Genomic DNA, 22,320 nt, shown 5'->3' with positions numbered 1-22,320 from the left:
TGTCAGTCTTCTTACAATTCCAGTGTATATTATATGTTTGTATTAATTGTGTTTTATGTAATGCTTTTTATTTAATTGACCTATAGGAAGTGGATTTAATTTAGCCACCACAAAATCATCCACATCAAACTTGATCAGCCTTAAAAAAAAAAAAGTCTTGAAATCTGTCCAACTAGCTACATTAACATTTTGAATGATACTTCTGCAATGTGAAAATTCACGTTACTTGAATGGTGGACAGCAACCAGGAGCCGACACAGTGTCTGTTCTCCGTAAGAATTTACTTGTGTCCTGAATAAAGGACCTGTTAAATAAACCAAATGTTTCCTGTTTTCGGCACAAATGTCGAACATTTGTTGAGATACGTAGGTGTGTATGGCATGCCTCTGCCAGTCCTGACCTCCCTGAAGAGAGGTTGAAGGTCAGGGTCTGACAAAGCAATACAGCTAAAATTGGTTGAAGTGTGTCTCTCCACAATCTTACCACTATGTCACCTTTCCATTATCTTAAATACAGCTTCTATCACTAAACACATAAGTTATTCTATTAAATCCATCACAGCATCTTTTTTTTAACAGGTTTTGTAGTAAAGAACAGTACACAAGCTGCAGTAATGCTTTGAGCAGGGGTGGTTTTAGTGATTTGTTGGCCTCAGGCAAAAACCAATGTGAGGTCTTCCATTTTGCTCCATACAATTGTTGTTAGTACTCAAAACTATTACAGCAGGGGAAACTAAAGAATCAGAATGTGGATTGAATGTGCCTGGCTTGCTAGTGTGTTTAGCCATTAGCTTGCCAGCTACAGCAGTTTACTAAGTAGCACTGCAAGTAGTCCTTTCATCACCAACCTTAGTAACACTTCTATTTCACTATTAATGGCTTTGGCACTGTGATCTTGCCTATAGTTGCATCCAATTTCAAAAACGTCATCACTAAACATCACTGGACATTTACACACATTACAGATAACACATAGCTTGCATATCAGGCACAAACTTTGTTGTCCTGTCTGTCGTCCTGTGCGCCATTTTATGTACACAACCCCTCCTTTTATTTCCAACTAATCCTCATAGTGGACACACACACACACACACACACACACACACACATACTCCTCTCAACCACACCTAAAAGGAAGGTACTCTACACTAAGCATGTGTCTTAACTTCCTTCCTCTCAGAGAAAGTCATGATGCCACAACAAGGCACACGCAGAAAATGCAGCTGGTTGGAAAGCCAAGAATGACTGAGAGCAGACAGGAAGGCTAAATATGTTCTTGACCTTTTCTTGTACAGTCACAATTGAAATCCCTATCTGAACATTTTCATCCACAAGGTGGTGGTATTAAACCACAGCTATACATAACACTGATCTGCAGTGACAAATAAGGGAAAGAGCATTGCCTCAATATGACCTCTTGGACCAGATAGTGATTGTTACAGCCTCCTCATTAGAATGGGACATGTATGCATTAGTGTGTTTAAATAGTTCAATAGTTGTACTTCAACACAAAAATGCTTTGATGATAAATGTTTAAAAATTCTGCAGAGATATTTAAACAAAAGTATGGTAATATGAGAACAGCGAAATTACCGTAAAATAGTTCACAAATACCAAGTCAAATAAAAAAACAAGGTATTAGAGACACTTGATGTGCAAACACTTTAAAGTTATAAATATGCAGCAGGTCAGTGAATGTTACAGCCATCTGTCCCCACTAATCCTGAGGAGAATTAGTTTTTTTTTCACAGCAGACATTTTGACTTGTAATAGAAAGTGCATGTGTTATTAGTAGTCTCTTTAAGGTTCCCTGTGCCACTGGCTACAATACAACCCTGAAGCTTGATTGATCCCCCCCATGCTTAACAGTTGGACAGAGGTTATTTTCATTCAATTCTGTGCCCTTTCTTCTCCAAACGTACTTTTGGTCATTCCGGCCAAAAAGTTCTGTTTTAACTTCATCGGTCCACAGAACTTGTTTCCACAATGTATCAGGCTTGTCTATGTGTTCGTTTGCAAACTTCAATAGCCGATTTTTGTGGTGAGGACGTAGAAGAGGTTTTCTTCTTATGAGTCTTCCATGAAGACCATATTTGTACAAGTATCTTTTTATAGTGGAATGGTGTACCACAGCTCCAGTATTTGCCAGGTCTTTCTGGATGGATTGGCAGTCAAACGTGGGTTTTGATTTGCTTTTCTCACAATCCTGCGAGCTGTTCTGTCTGATATTTTTCTTGGTCTTCCAGATCTTGCTTTCACTTCCACTGTTCCTGATGACTGCTATTTCTTAATTACATTCCAAACAGAGGATGTTGGCATCTAAAACGCTTTGCTACGTTCTTATAGCTTTCTCCTGCTTTGTGAGCGTCAACTATTTTCAGTTCCAGTTTTCTAGACAACTGCTTAGAAGAACCCATGTTGCTGACTGTTGGGGCGAGGTCAGATGAGTCTGGGCATTTAAAACCTTAAGATTGACATCCCCTGGTCTTTCTAAACGATGATTGAGAACAATCCATGACGCTGTCAGGTCTCAGCTTTCCATGCTATAAACTCTGCAGGGTGCCCAAACTTTTGCAGATGCCATTTTTTTGTTTTTGGTTATTTTGAAAGTGTAAATGATGTAAATAAAATATAACTTTTTGCTACATATTATACGAATGTCTAATCTGTAATTTGTTGCCTTTTGGAGATTTTTCCATCTTTTCTTGGCTTCTTTATGCATATTAATAAAAGATTTTACCTGGGGTGCCCAAACGTTTAACCCCACTGTATAAGTAGAATAGAATTGGTCCAAGTACTGAGCCTTGTAGAAGGCCATGGCTAACTTTAGCGTACTTGGAGCATTTACCGTTAATATTAACAAATTGAGAGTGGTCGAATATAAATATGACTCAAACCAACTTAGTGCAATTCCTTTAATGCAAACTAAATGTTCCAGTCTCTGTAACAGGATGGTAAGGTCAATAGTCTCAAATGCAACACTAAGATCTAGTAAAACAAGTACAAAGACAAGTCCTTTGTCTGCAGCAGTTAGAACGTCATTAGTCATTTTTACCAGCGCCGTCTCTGTGCTATGATGCTTTCTAAATCCTGACTGAAAGTCATCAAGTAAGCTATTGCTATGTAGAAAATTCCATAACTGATTTGCGTCTACCGTCTCAAGGATCTTGGAGAGAAAGGGAAGATCAGATCCAGGTCAATAGTTTATGGCTCTGATCGAAACAAGTGTGTATGCCAGGGACAGTTAATTAGCCTGCACAATACCAGGACCCTGAAGCTGAAGAAACTAAATTGAATTCAGCCATGAGTCATTTTATTATTTCCATTGTGCTTTTCTGCTGTGACATGTCTTCTGTGAAATTAGGCTCTCAGTGATCTGATCGGAGTTGATGCAATATGTACACTGGACTTTTCCTAGAAACCGTACAATACATGCCAGTCTAGTAGCATGTTGAGCAACCTGTCAATAGCATGTATCTTATAAAAACCTTAAGGGGGAACTCTACTGATTTTACACATCAAAATCTGTTTTCAGGTTTTGGAGAGTTCTACTGCATATCTGTAAAGAGTTATATGAAACCTTTTGTGGCTTCAGAGGGAAAAAGTTGTATTAAATGCAGATCAACGTTGGTGGAAGCTGAGGACAAGTTTGAAAATGAAAGAAATCGGAAGGTGTGGAGATGGAAAGTACCATATCTTAGTAGTAGAGTTTTTATCTTTGTTCAAGGCTACATTGGATCACCCCACCATTTATACCTTGACCATTGGACTTTTAAAACAAGTTGGTTTGAAGACCACAACGACCGGTTGTGCTCACGCAGGGTTAAAATCTCAGACAAATACTCAGGGGTCAGGCCGTCTAAAGGGAGGGATGTGTGTACTTCTAGATCTATTGTATAAAAAACGTATTTTGCACAAGTTGAAGATGTGAGATGGTTTAATTCAGACCAACATAAAGAGCATTACAGTAATCCAATCTCAACCAAGATCGTGCCTTTTAAAAAAATGGCTTAACTTCAGCCGGGAGACAGAGTTGGAAAAAGCTAATTTTAACAACATTGATGACCTGCTTGTAAAATAAGCCAGAGGTCCTAAACTAAAAGCTGGACTATTTGGCGTGCCTGAAGTACTAAAGCTGATTCACTCAGTTTTAGTTTTGTTAAAATTAAGAATGTTTTGTGAAAACCATAACTTATTAACATTAATACATCTAAGCAGGGAGTCCAGTTCAACACTCTCATTTGATTTCATGGGCAAATACGTTTGCAAATCACCTGCATAACAAAGAAATGATAGGTTGTGCTTTCCTATAATAACCCCTAAATGCAACATATATAAGGAAAACAGGATGGGGCCAAGAATTGAACCCAGGGGTACCCCACAAGAGAGAGGAGCAGCTGACGAGGAGAGGTTACCAATCATGACAGAGAAGCTCTTTATTTGCCAAATAAGAGCTAAACCATTGATGTGCCAAGCCTTAGATGCCTACGCAATGATCAAGGCAAGAGAGGAGGATTGCATGGTCCACTGTATCAAACGCTGCTGTGAGCACTAAGGATTCCCGGCATCTACAGACAAGACAATATCATTATGTACTCTCAACAGTGCTGTGACGTGATCTGAAACCAGATTGAAATTTTTCAAACAGTGAAACAGAGTTTTGTTGCAAAAAGGCTTGTAAGTTTATGAAAACACTTAGGAAGAAAAGACAGATGAGAGACTAGTTAGAAATTGGACAACACTGTGGGGTCAAGATGAGGCTTCTTAAGTAAGGGCCTGACCACAGCATGTTTAAAGGCAGCTGGGGCAGAACCTAAACTAAGACAAGAATTTTTTTAAGTTATAAGACTCGACCCAATGTTGCAATTAAAAACCTCCTTCACCATCTTGGCGGGGACAATGTCTAAAGGACAGTTGGTAGGTTTCATGTGTTGCACTACCTCAGTAAGCAACGTTAACAAAACTGGATAAATTCCTCAAACACAGCAGAGTGAACAGGAGCAGCAGGTACAAACGCATTAAAGTTAACACAACAACAACGTTACTTAGAATTCCTCATGGTGGCAACAGAAACTACACACTACAGTTTTAAGACATTATTGCATTTCAAGTTGGTTGCTTAGAGTTGCTTGTTGGGCAATAGTGCATTGGGATACTTGCTCATTACCAGGTAAACAAAATGTGTTTTAATTAATTTCATTGAAAACATTAAAATATTAAACAAATGTCACCACCCACCCACCAACAAGCCAAGCAAATTAGTCAAAATGTTTTTAATCTTGGCATTTCAAACAGGCCCACAGAAAAACAGGAGAATAACAGTTTTAATTATTTTGTTGTCTGCCATTTCTGTTCTTTACATAATTGAACACTTTCAACAGCCTCAATGATTCCTGGGAGAGAAAGTGACAGATGAGATACATGCAAGAAAACAATAGATATTAAATGTATTACATCAATATTAAAACCCACGTTGTGAAGAAGGTAACAGCACTACCTTTTGATTGAGTGGTCTTCCTTCTTCTCGCAAAACAGTTGTGCATGAGAAAACTCTGATTGGATAGATAGTCTAGCTAGCTGTCTAAATTTACCCTACAGAGATCTGAGGAGCAGTCAAAAATAGTTCTCCTTAATTTACCAAATTTAAAATTCCAACACAAAGAAAGCTGAAAATACATGCATCCGGCAGAATTTCCTGGGCCAGAGGAGCAATCCTGGAAGTGTAACATCAAGGATATAGAGTGCTGCTGGGCTAACTAAAATATTGGTAACACTTAAAAATATGCATTTATTACTTCTCAGAAGCATTAATTCATGTAAGTACATAGACGTCATGGCATTGTGTTGAAAAATAACTGTGAAATACCTGTGATGATGAAGTGTCCCAGGTAACGTTATAACAATGAACATTAACCATTTCACATAAGTTAGCTACACTGAAGATAGTGAAGACCAACACTAAGGACAGGATTTTATATCTTTTGATGTTTTACGTGCTGGCTCTAATAAATTAGTATAGTCATTAATATATTAATATGATACAACTAGTTGGGCTCACCAAAGATAGCTAGCTAAAACATTACTTTTCATTAAACAAATAAAAGGCTTACAAATTAATTAAAAAATATGAGGCTAACAGTTAGCAAGCCATCATAAGTGAACAAACATGTTATGAACAAACATAATTATAACAAACTTTAAAACTATTAACGTTAACGTTCATTAACTTACTCTCACTTCGGCTGGACAGCTAACATTAGGCCACTTTACTGTTCAAGACGCCAACGGTTTTCACAGTTAGCATTAAACAAATAACATTATTCACAATCAGTAATGGTACTCACACGTGGCTTCCCGGGATCTTCTTCCATGTCTTCCTGTCGCGTTATTATGAATCTCATTTGGTTTCTTGACTCGCCCAATTAGGCCCCTGGAATTGTGATCCTGAAAATCTGGTATTGCAGTACTATGCTACTTGTTTCTTTGAACAGAGAAGATCCCTTGTAGATAATGTATGTTATTGCTCAAGTAGTCATACTGTACTTCAGCATGATTTGGAGTGTTTCCATTAATACTACTTCATACTTCTATTCCACTACATTTTGGAAGCAAATATTGTACCTCAGGCCTACTCCACTGCATTGCAGAATTAGTGTATAGCACAGTGTGATGTGGAAATACAGAGAAAAGCTCTCGATTGCTTGAGTATAGAGAGACTCTATAGAGAATCCAACAACCATGCAATAATGGTTTCTGCTTTTCTGTCTGTTTTCTACATAGGTGACAAGCCTGTAAAATAGAGAAGGTGTAAATTCCTTACAGGCACTGTATGTATGTTTCCGCACCATGCTGAGGGAATATCAGTCCTTGCCACCGAGAAGATGGCTGCTCTACCAGCTAAAACTGAATAGGCATTGGCATATTAGCGTGCAAAAACTACTTTTTAGCTTGCAGAAGCCTTTTTACATTACATTCGTACAAGTTTTTGTGAGAAAAGTGGAGTGTGTGCCTGGTTTTTGTGTATGTAAGAAAAAGTGGAGTATGTGCATACTTTTTATGTGTGAGAAAAAGCAAATTTTTGCATGCTTTTTGTGTGTGTGTGTGTGTGTGTGTGTGTGTGTGTGTGTGTGTGTGTGTGTGTGTGTTTGTGTGTGTTTGCGTGCGTGTGCGTGCGTGTGCGAGGAGTAACTGGTGTATGTGCATGCTCTTTGTGCGTGTGTGCAGGTGAAAGTGGATTATGTGCATACATTCTTGATATATGGCCTTAACGGCCCCTCATAGTACACACCGGATCACCTCCTGGCTGTTACCCTCCTGCAGTGCAAAGGGCTAATCTGCGTGTTCCTCCCACTATTTGAGCGACAAGGCTGCACATTGTGCTCAGACCGGCCAGCCAGCCAGCCAAGGTTACACAGTCGCTTCTCTCTCCCGCCTGTAAGCAGTCCGCGGTACACAGCTGCATCTCTTCATCCACATTCAACATCTAACGCGACCGGACCGCCGGGGGACTTTATGGTGAGGCTTTATAGTCTATCATTTAAAAAGGAAAAGGAAAATGTTGCAGGGCACATGTCGTCTGTAGCTACTGTATAATCGATGAGTTTGGGTGATGCTGAAGCGTTGACCTCTAGGCTACTGTATGTTAATGTATCTGAGGATGCGATCCACATTATGTGATACATTTTTAAAGTTTTTTTTTTTTTTTAAGCATGATGTAATGATACAACCGCTCTTTTTGTTATATTTGGAGACCGGGCTGCTGTTTCATGCTGTGCAGCTACAGTGTGTGTGTGTGTGTGTGTCTGTGTGTGCGTGTGTGAGTGTAGTTTAGATTACACGTGTGACCCCGACGGAAAATTACAAGTGTACAATATTGTGGTGTAAGTGAGCGGTATAAGACGCAGATTCTACAATAGTTTCATTTATTTTGTCATTTGTTCGCGATACTGCATCACATGTGCTATATAGCCATGTCAGACAGACAGCCGAGGGCTGAACTGTGTTAATAGTTGATAACTTGAAAACTTTCCATGTTGCTTTTCTGTATCTATTAATCTGTTATTTATCTGTCTAATACACAAGGGGTAAGCAATACGCACAATCCCACACATGTGTAATTTTATATCGCAATATCAACATTTATCTTGATACAATATGAAAAATCTATTGTAAAAAATATTGATAAACTAATGAATTTATGTTTTTGGTTAATCCAGTGAAATAACAATAACTTACAAATTCAGGTACTTCATCACATTGATTCAAAAATCATGCAAAAATACAGTATGTCAATGAAGAAGTCATGGTGATTGATTTGCAACATTGATCACAATGGACTAATACAATTGTACATTTCACAATTTTTTTTATAATAGCTACACGCTTCAAAAGTTTATCTCCTTGATTCTTAAAAGTGCGCACACAGAATGTCTCATCTCAACACTGCCTTCAAAATGCCATGAACACATCTCAAAATGAAACATTTGCATCAAATGGCAAACACTTTTTTTCCATATTTTTGGATATACCGTGTACACACTGTTGTTCTAAATCTAAAGCTAGCTACATTTTCATACAATGTTCTACAGGGAAAGCAATTTTCTGAGAGGGGTTAAGAAGTACAGTGTAAACAACCATGCAATGTTGAAACCGAAAATATTTATTTGGCATATCATTACTGTTGTAACAGTAGTACAGTGTTGTATACAGTAGCATTCATTCACGGTGTGTGTGTGTGTGTGTGTGTGTGTGCGCGTGTGTGTGGAATAGGCCAGATGTTTGAATGGGGTAGGTGTGGGGGGATCACCAGTGATCAATACGTGTAGGTCTGATCTCATCAGAGATGGCTCTCCTTCCCTCTCTTTTTTATTCTCATCCTCTTCCTCCTCCCCTTCCAAATCTTTCTTGTTCTCATCGTCATCCCCTGCCTCTCCCTCCTACTCCTCTTCTGTCTCTTCACCTTAACAGGTTACTTGACCTTTGACCTATTTATAGGCCTGTACTGAATTAGTGATTGGTTAGTGATCAGGTAAGCAATTAGTGTCAGCACATGTGAGCAGTGTGTGTGACCTGGTGAATAAGTGTAGCATTTTGATTGGTTGTGTTGAAAGCAGGTCACTTCCTGTTAGATTTTTGTGTCTTAGGTAGAGAATTGTGTGTAGTGTTTTGAAATAAGATGTTTTATGCAATTGAAAACTGAGTGAAAGGCTGACAAATAGCTTATGGTGTTAGAGATTTGGGGTCTAGTTTTGCTCTTTGAGCAAGAGGTTTTAAAATTTGTGTGACATAATTCAGTGATTTTATGTGTAAAAGCACTTGTACTGTAAAAACTTTAAAGGGAAATCTACCTTAGTATTAAGAAATCTATGGTATTTATATTGTTGTATACGTATGCTATCATATTGCCCATCCTCTTACAATCGTCTATATTAGTCTGTTTAAATAAACCATCATCTGCTGGAGTGATTAAACCAATCATTTGGACTGAAGTACAAATGCAGAGTCATTAATATTTCCTTTGGATGATGGGACGTATTTTGCAAGGCTCCAGCATTTAGTTAGCACAGACTCACTGACTGGCTAGTATCCTGTCTCCTGTTGTGGCTCATCCGGCTCTGATTAAGGCCTTGCAGATAATCATGTTTTGGTGCAGCCTAATGCATCTCTGATAATAAGAGCACTGATATTACTGTACTAAGGTTGACCGGAATAAGCCTTTTTTATGTGGGAAAAATTCAACTATCCGTGGTATGCTGTGTTGCCTTGGCAGCAGATCATTTTACATTAGATCACTTTGTACATAAGTTCCTTTGTTATCTGAGACATATATTGCACCATGTTTACAAGGAATTCTTTTAGAACATACACTTATTACCAAGCACATACACACATATACATCAAAAGGGGCTTTAGGACATGCCCTTTTTCACACAAACACACAAAAAGAGAGAGAGAGAGATCTCCCTTCCAGCTCCTACACCAGAAAGTTTTTCTTAGCTTGTGCAACTGAAATTATTAAAATTATTATATTAAATGATGGCTATTTACAGGATTAAAGTGACTACTTCTTTATATGGATTACAATACATGAAAATACATGTAAACAAAGTCACTGGTTCTAAAGTCACTCAGTTCTATTTGTCATATTTCAGTATCATATAACTTTGAATAAGAGCTGCATTCAGATTGAACTGAGATGCTTTACCTAAATTTGATAGATGGTATCCAATTTCTTTCTGTAAAGTCCAAAGGTATTCTGTTAACCTGTATAGCTGTCTTTTACCTTTAACCAATGACAAAGTTCCACATGATCCATATGAGAACCACAATATCTTATAACCTCAGGGATGTAAAGGGTAAAGGGTTAGTTATTGGGACATGGCGCACAAACATACAACAAACATACATAGGCATGTATCAACATTGACTTTGAGTTACATTTTGTTATTTAAACACAACTTAGAGATAATACCAAAAGACTGTTGTTGTTATCATCACTAAACCGTCAAGGCTTCTTTCAGGCGGATTAATTAAGCTTTTCATACTTAAAGCTGCACTGTCCTGCCAGTGTGTTACCAAAAAAAACTCACACTGCTTTAAATTGAATTTTGTTTTTCATTTTGTTTTTAGGTGACAAATGGAGACCATTAATCATAAACTAAACACATACTTTGAGACATGGATGGGTCCCAGAGGTAAGTTAAGTTTTTATTGTTGCTGTTATAAAATCTGTTGCTGTTTAATGTGTTTGTCTCCCAACACGGTGCAAATACTGTATTTAAATGCAAAAGCTTCACACAGTTCTGTGGGTAACAGACAGGTGAAGGTGGCTGTGAAAGTGAAAATGAACTAAAAGCTTGACTGAAGTCTTTTATCAAATGTTTTACACATGAGACTTGCACAAGACATCTGCTGAGGGTTTTCACTATCTGGCTGCCAACCTTTCGATTGTTGAGCAAACATCCCTCAGTGTGTGCACTGCTGCTGTTTTCTCTTTTTAAGTTCACGCTATTACCGATGATGCAACCTGATCAATGGTGACGACTTGCCTCTTTATCGCCATATTTCAGATCAGCGGGTGCAGGGATGGCTGCTGCTCGACAACTACCCACCAACCTTTGCACTCACAGTCATGTACCTTCTGATCGTGTGGATGGGACCCAAGTACATGAAAAACAGGCAGCCGTACTCCTGCAGAGGCCTCCTATTGCTCTACAATCTGGGCCTCACAGTCTTGTCCTTCTACATGTTCTATGAGGTAAACAGACTGCTCGACACTGAGATACGTGTTGAAGTAGGCCAAAGCAATCACTGCAATGTCAAACTGTCACACTACAGACTGATTATTAAAAGAAAAGGAAAAAAGAAGAAAACAACCTGAATCTGAGTCACATACCCACTGAAAACCTCCAGTGTGTTAATATGGCGAAAATGCACTTATTTGCTTTCTCGACACAGATGATAGGAGATTTATACCACTCTCATGTGTGTGTGTTTAAAATAAAGCTATATGTGAATACATACAGTATGACAGGTCATTGTTACAGCCAACAAATTCCTCACAGACATCAGCACAGCCATCTATTATACAGTACATAGCTGGAAAACTGCTTTTGATAAACAGCTGACTATGGAATTGAAATTGATAGATGCACTGCTGTAAAACAAACTTGGATTATTTGGCCAGGAGCCTGAGATGAATTTTCTGTTTAAGTTGTATCTGTCATTTTGTGTACCCGTGAGCACCAGGAAGCCAAAACCAGACTTAGCAGTTTTGTGTACGTGGAAGTCTAAAGTAATTGTACTTTCCTCCCCATCCAGCTGGCAGAACAAGCTATGTGTCTTTCTGTGTGCATTGCGTAAGGCCGCAGTGGATCGGTGGCTATGTGATTCATTAAACCTTGTACTGTGACAATGCCCCGACCATGGGGTGAACGTTTGGCCATCCAATCATGCCACTTGATCAAAGTACAGGGCGATTTTTTTCTTGTCAACCCTTCAGGGCGCAGTGGTTAGTTACATAACGATTGTGATTACATGTGTTTGTGATAATATCTTTTACATCTATAGAATGCTGATGCGGCTTTAGGTTTGAAGAAAGAATCAAGGAGGTGGATCAGCTTAGAGGGCTGTCTGTACTCTCCTGATAAATGACCTCACTCCATTGCTGGTTCTTAACTGGTGGCAGTTGATTGGCTCTGCTGTTAGTTAGCAAAGACTTTCACAGCAGCCGGCAACATCAGTGGATATATTGATTTGGTGAATCAGCATTACGCCACACCATATACTTATATTTGAATAATTATTGTTTGAAGGGGCATGCCAATGATTTTACACATACACAGATTAGTTTACTTGTCACAGAGAATACTACTCAGCCTATAAACACCGTTGTATAATGGCTGTTGTGGCTTTTTTCCAAGTCTGAAAAAATAACCTGAGAAAGCCTGTGTGTTACAGAGTTATTGGAGACACTAGCGTATGCCAAGCAGAGACGGTTAAAGATAAATCAAGTCAAACGTTGTATTTGATATTGGACATGGTCCCTTACAACATAAACAGAATAAATATTTGAGTTGCCTTATGGGAATTTTGAGATACAACGTATTTTCCAGCTGAACCCATAATAGGGATTAACAGGATATCTTGGCCAAAGGTTATGAATAAATCACTGGAGTCCCACTTTAACGTACAAAGTAAATAGATATTCCTGTATTTGCATTTCTCTTGAAATACCTCCCTGTGTGCTTAATGCTTTAATTCAATTTAATTAGCTTCCAGTACATTCTGTGATAACATGTTCTAAATGGCTTTTCTTCAGCTTGTTACTGCTGTGTGGTACGGTGGCTACAACTTCTACTGCCAGGACACTCACAGTTCACCGGAAGCAGATAATAAGGTCAGTCTGATTCAGACTGTTCAACATTTTTATGTTTGTTGCTGGGGATTATATTTTCATTTGATTACGTTTGACCTAATTGTATTACAAAGCAATCTATGTCCCATTCTGTAAATGTATAAATACCAGTTATTGTAGGACAGCTAGAAAATATTGCCCAGATTTCTATGGATGAGTACCTGTAAATCCCAACAGATAAACTGAAGAGAGTCAATTTAATCTGACTCATGTCATCATGATGACTCGCTTTGGTGTCCCTACTGAGCTCTGCATTGGAGGTGAAAACAAGGTTCAATAAAATGTGCATGGTTTCGCAGACCTGTGGTGATTAAATGAAACGTGTTATCACTGTGTCACTACTCAGATAGTGAAATTGCTTTATTATTTATCCTGAACTTTCAAGGACCTTCCAGAAAGACGTCCGCGTGACACCTTTCATGATAAGTAGTGTTGCAGGAATTTGGGAAGAACTTTCGAAATGTATTTTGTCTGATTTATCATCTCTATCATCTCTTCAGGAATATAGAGTTTTTTTTCTTGTGTTTAATTTATTTGTTGCGTTTCCTCTCAGATCATGAAAGTCCTGTGGTGGTACTACTTCTCCAAGCTCATTGAGTTCATGGACACCTTCTTCTTTATACTACGGAAGAATAATCACCAGATGACATTTCTCCATGTCTACCACCATGCTAGCATGCTGAATATCTGGTGGTTTGTTGTAAACTGGGTACCCTGCGGCCATAGTGAGTGTTTTAACACAACTTCACGCTCCAGTATTTACTGTTTAGCCTGAAAGCAAGCTAAATAATTCAAGTGCTCTATAGTTAAACCCATTAGCGCCGAAAACAGCCACAAAGCCTTAAAGGACACTAAGTGACACATGTTGACCTAAACTCTGCTGCACTGTGTAACATAGGCTACTTTTGTGCTTTTCTATTAAAGTTGTGCAGAAAAAGCACAGCAGTTTGCACGCAATGCAGCTGTCAGTTTTCCTACTGTATTACGTTAATGTTAATTGCTTCTATTGATTTGACATCAACTTTGTAGTAATGGTTCCAAATGAAGCAGACTAATGAAAAGTTAGTAGCTATATGATTATTGCACTTCTGAATGCAGTCACTTGCCATTCCCAAACAGTAATTGCTGGATATGAATAACTACCTGTGTCTCTCATCTGTGTCTCTACAGCATACTTTGGCCCCACCATAAACAGCTTTGTCCACGTTGTGATGTATTCTTACTACGGTCTGTCAGCCATCCCAGCCATGCGGCCGTATCTGTGGTGGAAGAAGTACATCACACAGTTACAGCTGGTGGGTTCATCCTGTTGCTTCTTACTGGTGGTGGAAGACGTGTAGCAATAACTATAAAAAGTATTTTCATCAAAATGTACTTAAAGTCAAAATCAAAAGCATGCAGAAACAGGCTTTTTTTATTATGATGTAGTAAACATATACTGTATATTGTGTTGTTTTATGTAATGATGATTATGATCACTGATGAAATGTGTAAGTAGCATTTTATTGTTAAATGTGCAAATATAATTACATCCTAAAAATCTTATTTTGCTTAGTTAAAAAAGTCAGTCAGTGCAGTATGAATACTGTATTTGACTTTTTAATTTAGATCAATTAAAAAAAAAGCTCTAAAAACCAGAGTATGTAGCTTTAAAAGTGAACGATGGAGGCAGGTTTCTGCATGCAGAATAATTCAAAGAAGAAACTGCTTTGAAAATAGGTTCGATATATTCTACTTTTCTACTTCTACTAAAGGAAATGTAACTTAAGTGACTTAATGAAAGACTATAAATACTTGACAATAAGGAGATGTTGTGCACTGAACAATAATACAGATAATACATTTTGTAAGAAAAAAATAAACAATATAAGTAATTTGGCAGCAAATTTATTATTACTAATTTTTCTACTTTTCTAACTTTGAAATGAAGTGAAGTAGAAATAAAGTAGCATTAATGAGCTATATGTAACAAAGTACAAATTGCAGTACATGAGTAAATGCCGTTCAACAGTTTTCAAATTTCATTGGTGTATTTTCAGTCTTTGCCCTTTGATTTATATGTGATGATTGTTATATTCACATTACATTGTAGAGCTGATGTTGCTTTTAGGTGTTGGACTATTTTTTGCAGGACGCTCTACAGCTTTAATACAGTGCAGGCACTTCCACCATCCATTAAAAGATATTTTAGACTCAGGATCAATATTATGTATCTATAGGCTCTCTGTGTCACCTTCTCACTCCAGTATGTGTTTCCTCCACAGATCCAGTTCTTTTTAACCATCTACCAGACGATGTGCGCAGCCGTATGGCCATGTGGCTTTCCCAAAGGATGGCTGTACTCACAAACAAGTTACATGGTCACGCTCATTTTATTTTTCTTAAACTTCTACATTCAGGTCAGTTGGTTTTCCCATTTTTAAACAGTTAATGTGTTTTTAAGTTTACGTCCACTAATGTTTTCTTATTGTCAACAAATATAAATATAAACTATGAATTGATCCCACTTGCAAGTATTGTTGTCAAAGCCTTCCATTGTGGTACATAAACTTTTCAAAAACTATTCAGCTTATTTTGAGTTGATCCTACAAATACAGACCTACTGCTGTAAGTACTTATACCGCAGCTGAAAATAGTTCCCAACAAATGCACTATTTACTCCTGTTTAATTAATCTGTTGTGTTTTTTGGGCTGTTATATAAGATCCATAGTGAGATACACCTGATGGATTGTGGGTAACTTTTTTGTAATAATCCTGGTTATCATTGTTATATCTGGTAACATGGAATAGTGAAGAATATAACATGACCTGTATAAACTGTATATTCCTCTCCCTCCTACTACCCTTGCTCTCGGTCAATTGTTGACATCCATTGTTCATCTGAATGTTATTATTTATAACTATTATTTATAGGCCTATGATAAAGCAGCTATTGATTTTCCTGTTTGCACACATGAGGAGTGTGTGTGTGTGTGACCTGGTGAATAAGTGTAGCATTTTGATTGGTTGTGTTTGGAAAAGAACATCAAGTTACATCTAGTCAGATTTTTGTGTCTTAGAGAATAGGTAGAGAATTGTGTGTAGTGTTTTGAAAAACAAAAGTGTTTTATGCAATTGAAAAAGAAATTAAGTTTTGCTCTATGAGGGAGAGGTTTAAAAAATTGTGTGACAAGTAAAGTTTTTGTGTGTAAGCAGTTGTAAAACGATGTAACACATAACATCAACAAACCTTTTTGATATGGAGCCCTTCAATTTGTGTTTTTGAAGAACTGTGACCAAGCTATGTACTGATTGGGACATTAAACACCTTCTATTTTACAGCATTAATACCCAAAACCCAAATATCAAATATATGTGTTTGAGTAATTACATTTAAGTAGTAGGTAACCTGTTAAACTTTTTTTAATTTTCAATTATAACATTATGTGTAATAACATGTTATCTCTGCCTATCTTTCAAGACTTACAAGAAGCAGAGGGGTTCTCTAAAGAAGGAGCATCACAACAGCTCTCCTGTATCAACAAATGGAAATGCAAATGGGACGCCATCTGTGGAGCGCACTGCATACAAGAAACTGAGGGTGGATTGACATTTGAGTAAGCGCCACCTCCATCTCACTGTAGCGTGTTAGCTAATGCTGCTAAGAGGTATTTGGCTCTTCTTATCTAGAATAGTTTAGCACTCACTTGAGTGAGTTGATATAAATTGAGATACTTTCCATGTTTTTAAACATGTTCCTACACATTGATTATATTAATTAATATAGAATTAATTTATTAATAAAGTAGAGTATTGTAATATGGTTCCACAATATTGCCTCCTCTACCCTATAGAGCAGGGATCTTCAACAGGGGGTCCGGGACCCCCAGGGGGGCCTCAGCGTCAAGGCACGGGGGCCTCCAAATTATTGTTAATTGTTGTGTGTTAAGTTTTTTTTCAAAAAAAGTAAAAAGACTTAACATGAATCTAAGATATTATTAGCAAATATAAGTTCCCTCTGATGATAAGCTTACTGGCCTATAGGCAAGGTAGTCACTAAGCCCAACAGATACAGTTAATCCTAAGGATTCACTGTGCCACATGTACGTATGTTTAACATTAAAACATGATTTATAAAATCAGGTCCCTGCTCTATCTTTCTCTCAGTTAAGGGGTCCTTGGCTTTGTAGACCCCTGCTCTAGAGGAAATTTAGCCTGACAAGCCAGCCCCACATCAAGATGTTGGGTCTGGGAACTCGCCATTGGCAGGGCTCAATCCTAGGAGCAGGAAAAACGGTTGTCTTTCAAATTCCCTCTGCACGCAATAGGATAGCGCTACAACCTACCAGAGCAAAGTTACGCTAGTTGATAGATAGTTTGCTGTATCCGGTTGGCAAAACTCCAATAACTTATTTTTTTTTAAATGACTTCAGTGCTTCACTTCTAGTCTTCCAGAGTTGCGGCCAAAGCCGATTTGAAAGACTGCTGTTTCTATCTTCTTCTAGCTATCTTCTTAGTTTTCATGTAGCAGGGAATTTAGGCAGAACCGTCTCTGCTGTCCTTATGTATGTTAAGCCCGTCCACCGGTTCTATACACAATGTGATTGGCCTGACCAGAATTGTTTTTTTCCAGCTCACAAGCCAATGGAGAGTTGCTGGACTGACCCTAGCTGCAAATTACATTTGTTGCCGCTAGGGTGCGTCAAGATTTCTAGGCTAGAGGAAATTCACTTCAAATCAAACAATCTCTTTCTTGGTACCAGCAAACACACACCAGTTTTGACTCGTTCCATTATGCTTTACCCACAAAAGATCCAAAGATGAGTGTGTTGGCAGCTGAGGGTTTTGTCACACTCGATGATGTCTCTGTTCGAACAACCTAAGGGTCAGTTAAAATAACATCGACTTGCTATGGTCCTTAATGTGAAACTAGAGCATGCACCTTATGTCTTGCTTTAACTTATTCCTACCTGTGCCATTGCATAATCCTGAATTTTGCCCTGTGTAATACTTTAATGCATTAGTATTGGCAGGTTGTAACAGCAGACATTTTGCTGTATATTTGCAGAGGTGCAGGGTTTCTGATTTGGAATATTTAGCCATCTAACCAAAGCATAACCAAAGCATAGTGTACTGTCTATATTTAAACCAGTTTAAGACATAATGTTGGAGGGCTGTTGTGTTTTATGAGCACAATATAAACATAACATCTCACATTTTATAAAAATCTGTTTCCTCTCACACTGTGCTAGTTTACTGAAGCTCTATCCAGTAAATAAATAAGGCAACACCCATTAGATCTGCAGTGCAGCTGCTTATTCGGTATCAAGTGAATATTATCGTACTGTGTAATATTAATGTTAAACACTCAAGTATGTTGTATTCAGACAGATCTTTTATATAGTCATTAATTACCTTAAAAAACAGCGTCCATTTGGTAGATGCTCGAGAGCTTTTGATTGTAACATCTTCCTCAACTCATGGGTTCTGCTCGGTTGTTTCAATGCTCAGGAAAAAAATGGAAAAGTAAACAATCTACAAATCCATGACAACTGGGTAATGCTAATTTACTGAAGATTATGCAATGTGATCAAAAGTTTGTTTTCTCAAATAATAAATAGTTTATTTTTTATTTTTGAGTATTTACATAAATAGGGTGCCTTTTGGACCAGTTGATTTGTTTTATAATGTAGCATTTTTAACCTTTTCAATATGCTATCAACAGATTCATGTTGGTCCTTTATAGACTAATATGTGTCCAGCTCAAATCCTGTGCCTGACTCTTTGTTTTTGAAAATATCAAATGTCCTAAACTATCATGCCTAAAAATTGACACATACTAAGTGCAACAGTGATGTCTATCCTATATTAAGGAATATTTGGGAGATTAGCTTGCATGCTGTTTTGTAGCTATCCTGGCTCTGTCTAAAGGTAACAAAATCCACCTACTGTACCAAGACCGCAAAAGCCCACTTTGTTACCTTTAGACAGAGCCAGGCGAGCTGTTTCTCTTGTTTCCAGTCTTTATGTTATGCTAAGTTAACTGGCCAAGATAACTAGCCTTAGACATAAAATCTCTCGGTTCTATGCAAGAAAGCAAACAAGCATATTTGCCAAAATGGTAAACTATTCTTTTTCCAAAAACTACTTCTCATTTGGCCACATTCTGTGTTTTCTTAAAGTGAAAACAAAATGTCAAGTGAATGAATAGTTAGTTTTTTGGTGGAGAATGAAGACTGTAGGGATTTAACTACTGCTCACTTTATGTTCTTTAATGTTTGTGTTACCTCCTTTTTACCTAAACAAAACCATTGCCAGGGTCCTGAATGCTGGTAAATGAGACAAAGGTACAAGGATGTTTGAATTATGAACTCTGTGAGTCTGATTCCCTTGATGTTGAGCACTGCTGCGCTGCCCTACCATGCTGAATCAATTTAACGAGCTACTGTATGGCCTTAACCACTCAATGAGCATGACGTGTTCCTCAAATGTAACAGTGACCTAGATTCACGTTCCCTGCATCAGAAATTATTGTTAATTCTGAATAAAACATACAATGGCCACATTGTGTCTGCTTGATGACTCTGGTCTGCAAATATCTACCAACAACAAGAAACCTTTTTAACATGCATGAGTTATATCGTCTCAGCAATTGAAATACAGTTTTATTATTTCCAGCAACCTGCCATCCCTCTTACACGTCTTCCTTTGTGCTAGGCGCTGAAGGTAACAGTTTCTTTTTGTTTTTTTTAATTTGTTAAGTAATCCTCAGTGGGGAAATTATAATTTACACTCTGTGTACACACTTTGTTAGTAATCACACACAGGCCTGAACTACACACACATGTTCAGGACCTATCCATGCACTAATGAAGAGATGTCAGAGTGAGTGGGCTGCCAGCTGAACCAGCGCCCAGAACCAATTCCTTTGAAACTCGGTCGCTTTCTGTTAAGAAATTTTGAATTTACAGTGCAGGTGAGCGTTCATGTGTTAATAGGTAAGCTGCTACTATGACATTACTAGGTAAGGAGTAGTGCAACAATACATATTTCAATTTCAGTAACACTATTTTGAGTAAAATACTGGTTTCTTTTTATTAGCAATAAAACAAACTCCAACCGGTAAAGGCCAAGGAAGCATATAGGTATGTAATGATATATTACATACATTTTATAGACTTACTATTTAAAGATGTTTATTTTCTGAAATCTGGGATAAATCTGGGTTAACATGTTGTGATTCATGCTTTACTTACTGTAACACACTTGTTTTCCTTTCATAAAAATGATATGTAGCAAATAATGTAGCTTGAAGATAAACAATACATATACAGTTGAATGTTCATTGAGCCTTACCATTATTTTTGAATTTGAATTCTACCTATTTAATGGTTTGTGTTAATATTTATTAGCCATGTCAAAGGCTCAATGGCAATGTTTTTTGCTAATGTGCTAATCTTAGATGGTGAACATGGTAAACATTATACCTGCTGAACATCATCATGTTACCTTTGTCATTGTGAGCGTACCACAAGGCTGTAAGTCAAGTTATAATGAATATTTTATAAGATAGATTTTTAAGGGTTATAAACTGGATCAAATGAACAACATACACTATAACAGCCATGCTTTATTAAAAGAATAAAGATTAGAAAAGCTTTTTGAACTAAAGAATCAAATAATTTACAGAATGATAATAAAGATGTGAAAGGAAATAAAACTCTTGGGTAAATAAAATAATAAACCGTTACCTCATTTGCAAAAATCTGTTAAGTTTATGCTTATTGTATGTATTATTCAAGAGCAACTTATTTACATATAGTGAAATTACGCTATGTGATGTGAAATATGGGTTTGGGTGTAAAGCCCATTTCCACTTTGGTTAGTTTTTCAGGTGATGCAATGGCTTAATAAGTATTAAGTAAAAAAAAAAAGAAAGAGGTTTAAAGAGGACTTATTCATTCCAAATTTAATATTTTTGGATTTTCAGCCATTCAAACAAGCCTGTAATATTGATAATGTGTTTTGTCTAATCCTAATTTTTCTTTATTCTCGGGCCACCCCATTATGTAAGGGCTCTCGGTGCATTGAGGTTAAAGTTCGCGAGGATGTCGTGAGCAAACATGACACAGCTTCAACGTGAATCTCAGTGAAACACAGTTTGTGTGTTTTCTCATTCCTGATAACAACTCCTAACTCTTTATGAGCATGTTAATTATTACAAATATTCCCAGTTATTCCCAGGAACACTAAAATTAGATAAACTGTTGGGGATCAGGGTTGGTTAATAAATACATTTGATAATAAATGAAAAATAGTCCATCATATAAACCCATGTAAAACCCCAAACCACATTGTGTCAAAGGAGATGTGTGGAAATTAGAATTAGAAGTCCTGGTAGGCAGTATGTGTGACCTTCCAAAAGAGTCAGGCTAGCTATTTCCCTCTGTTCCCAGACATTATGCTAAGCTAAGCTAAGCGGCTGCTGGCTGCTTCATACTTAGTGTACAGACGTAAGAGAGTGGTATCGACATTCTCCATTCAGATCAGACAGATAGTCTAGCTAGCTGTCTGGATTTACCATAGTACATAGTTAACCATAGTCCTCATAAATCCACTGGAGTTTAACATTCCAACACAAAGAAAGCGTTAAAATAACGAACATTCAGCCAAAAGGGTAATTTGGCAGAATTTCCAGCGGCACCGGAGCAATCCCGGAAGTGGAACATCATGGATATGAACTAATAAAGACAAAAAATCTTACTTAGGAATACACTAGCTAATGCTAGCTACTAGCTGTTAAGTGATTCACTTTAACACTGCTCCTGGGTGCAATTTTCACGAGACTTTAAATACATAAGTGGTTGATTTCATTATTCTTCCACTGATCGTACAGTATGTCATTGTAAGCAAAAAACACTATGCCTTCCTCACAGGTATGTTTTTAAAAAAAAGGTAGAGCACCACAACTTCTGGTGATTCTGAATCGGATTTAACCCAAATATTTGTCATACACACAGTAATCATTCTAAAGTGTGAAAATGTATTTAACCTTTATCTCAAATCACAAGATTAAGTTCTCCTTTTTAGTAACTGATACAAAAGCCCCAACAGACTTACTTGCCATTTTAATTAAGAACTTGCAACAGATTACAGCTCCTTCAGAATATTTTTGAAAAACCAACGAGCCACAAATCATTTGAGCCTAATCCAATTCAACTTTCACATTTATTATTTTTTTTCTCTGCAAATCCTGTTTGATCTGTCCGTGCTTGGTTCCCAGAAAGTGTAATATGTGGATTATGCCCGTGTGTCCTCAGCAGGACAAATGACTGTAGAAGTGTGGACTAGATCTGCAATATCTTTTCACAGAGGTTATGCAAAACAATCTCTAGCATTGATGTATCATTTTTTCATCAGTTCCC

At 37.5% G+C, this 22,320-nt stretch overlaps 1 protein-coding gene and 1 long non-coding RNA gene across 3 annotated transcripts; one reads left to right on the top strand and one right to left on the bottom strand.

The window, feature by feature from the left end:
* The first annotated feature begins 7,294 nt into the window (after positions 1 to 7,294).
* On the top strand, positions 7,295 to 16,963 carry elovl5 (ELOVL fatty acid elongase 5). 2 transcript variants are annotated; one of them, XM_034898016.1, is made up of 8 exons: positions 7,295 to 7,514; positions 10,629 to 10,693; positions 11,069 to 11,256; positions 12,820 to 12,897; positions 13,469 to 13,640; positions 14,086 to 14,210; positions 15,180 to 15,314; positions 16,377 to 16,962. In XM_034898016.1, the coding sequence occupies exons 2-8, from the start codon at positions 10,636 to 10,638 to the stop codon at positions 16,503 to 16,505; spliced, it is 885 nt and encodes a 294-aa protein (XP_034753907.1). In that variant the 5' UTR covers positions 7,295 to 7,514; positions 10,629 to 10,635; the 3' UTR covers positions 16,506 to 16,962. The 2 variants fall into 2 exon arrangements, with proteins under 2 accessions (XP_034753907.1, XP_034753906.1); XM_034898015.1 differs by lacking the exon at positions 7,295 to 7,514 and adding an exon at positions 9,956 to 10,001 and having other exon boundaries at positions 10,624 to 10,693; positions 16,377 to 16,963.
* A 1,898-nt stretch (positions 16,964 to 18,861) lies between these two features.
* Positions 18,862 to 21,407, bottom strand: LOC117960268. The gene is made up of 3 exons (XR_004660106.1): positions 21,396 to 21,407; positions 20,376 to 20,382; positions 18,862 to 18,956 (listed from the first exon to the last, which is right to left on the bottom strand). It is a non-coding gene; the product is annotated as an uncharacterized LOC117960268 (long non-coding RNA).
* Between the last annotated feature and the right edge of the window lie 913 nt (positions 21,408 to 22,320).

This window comes from Etheostoma cragini, chromosome 17 (genome assembly GCF_013103735.1).
Source record: "Etheostoma cragini isolate CJK2018 chromosome 17, CSU_Ecrag_1.0, whole genome shotgun sequence".
NCBI lineage: Eukaryota > Metazoa > Chordata > Actinopteri > Perciformes > Percidae > Etheostoma > Etheostoma cragini.
Note: the sequence above shows the minus strand (reverse complement) of the source record. Positions and strands in the feature narration are given on the sequence as shown.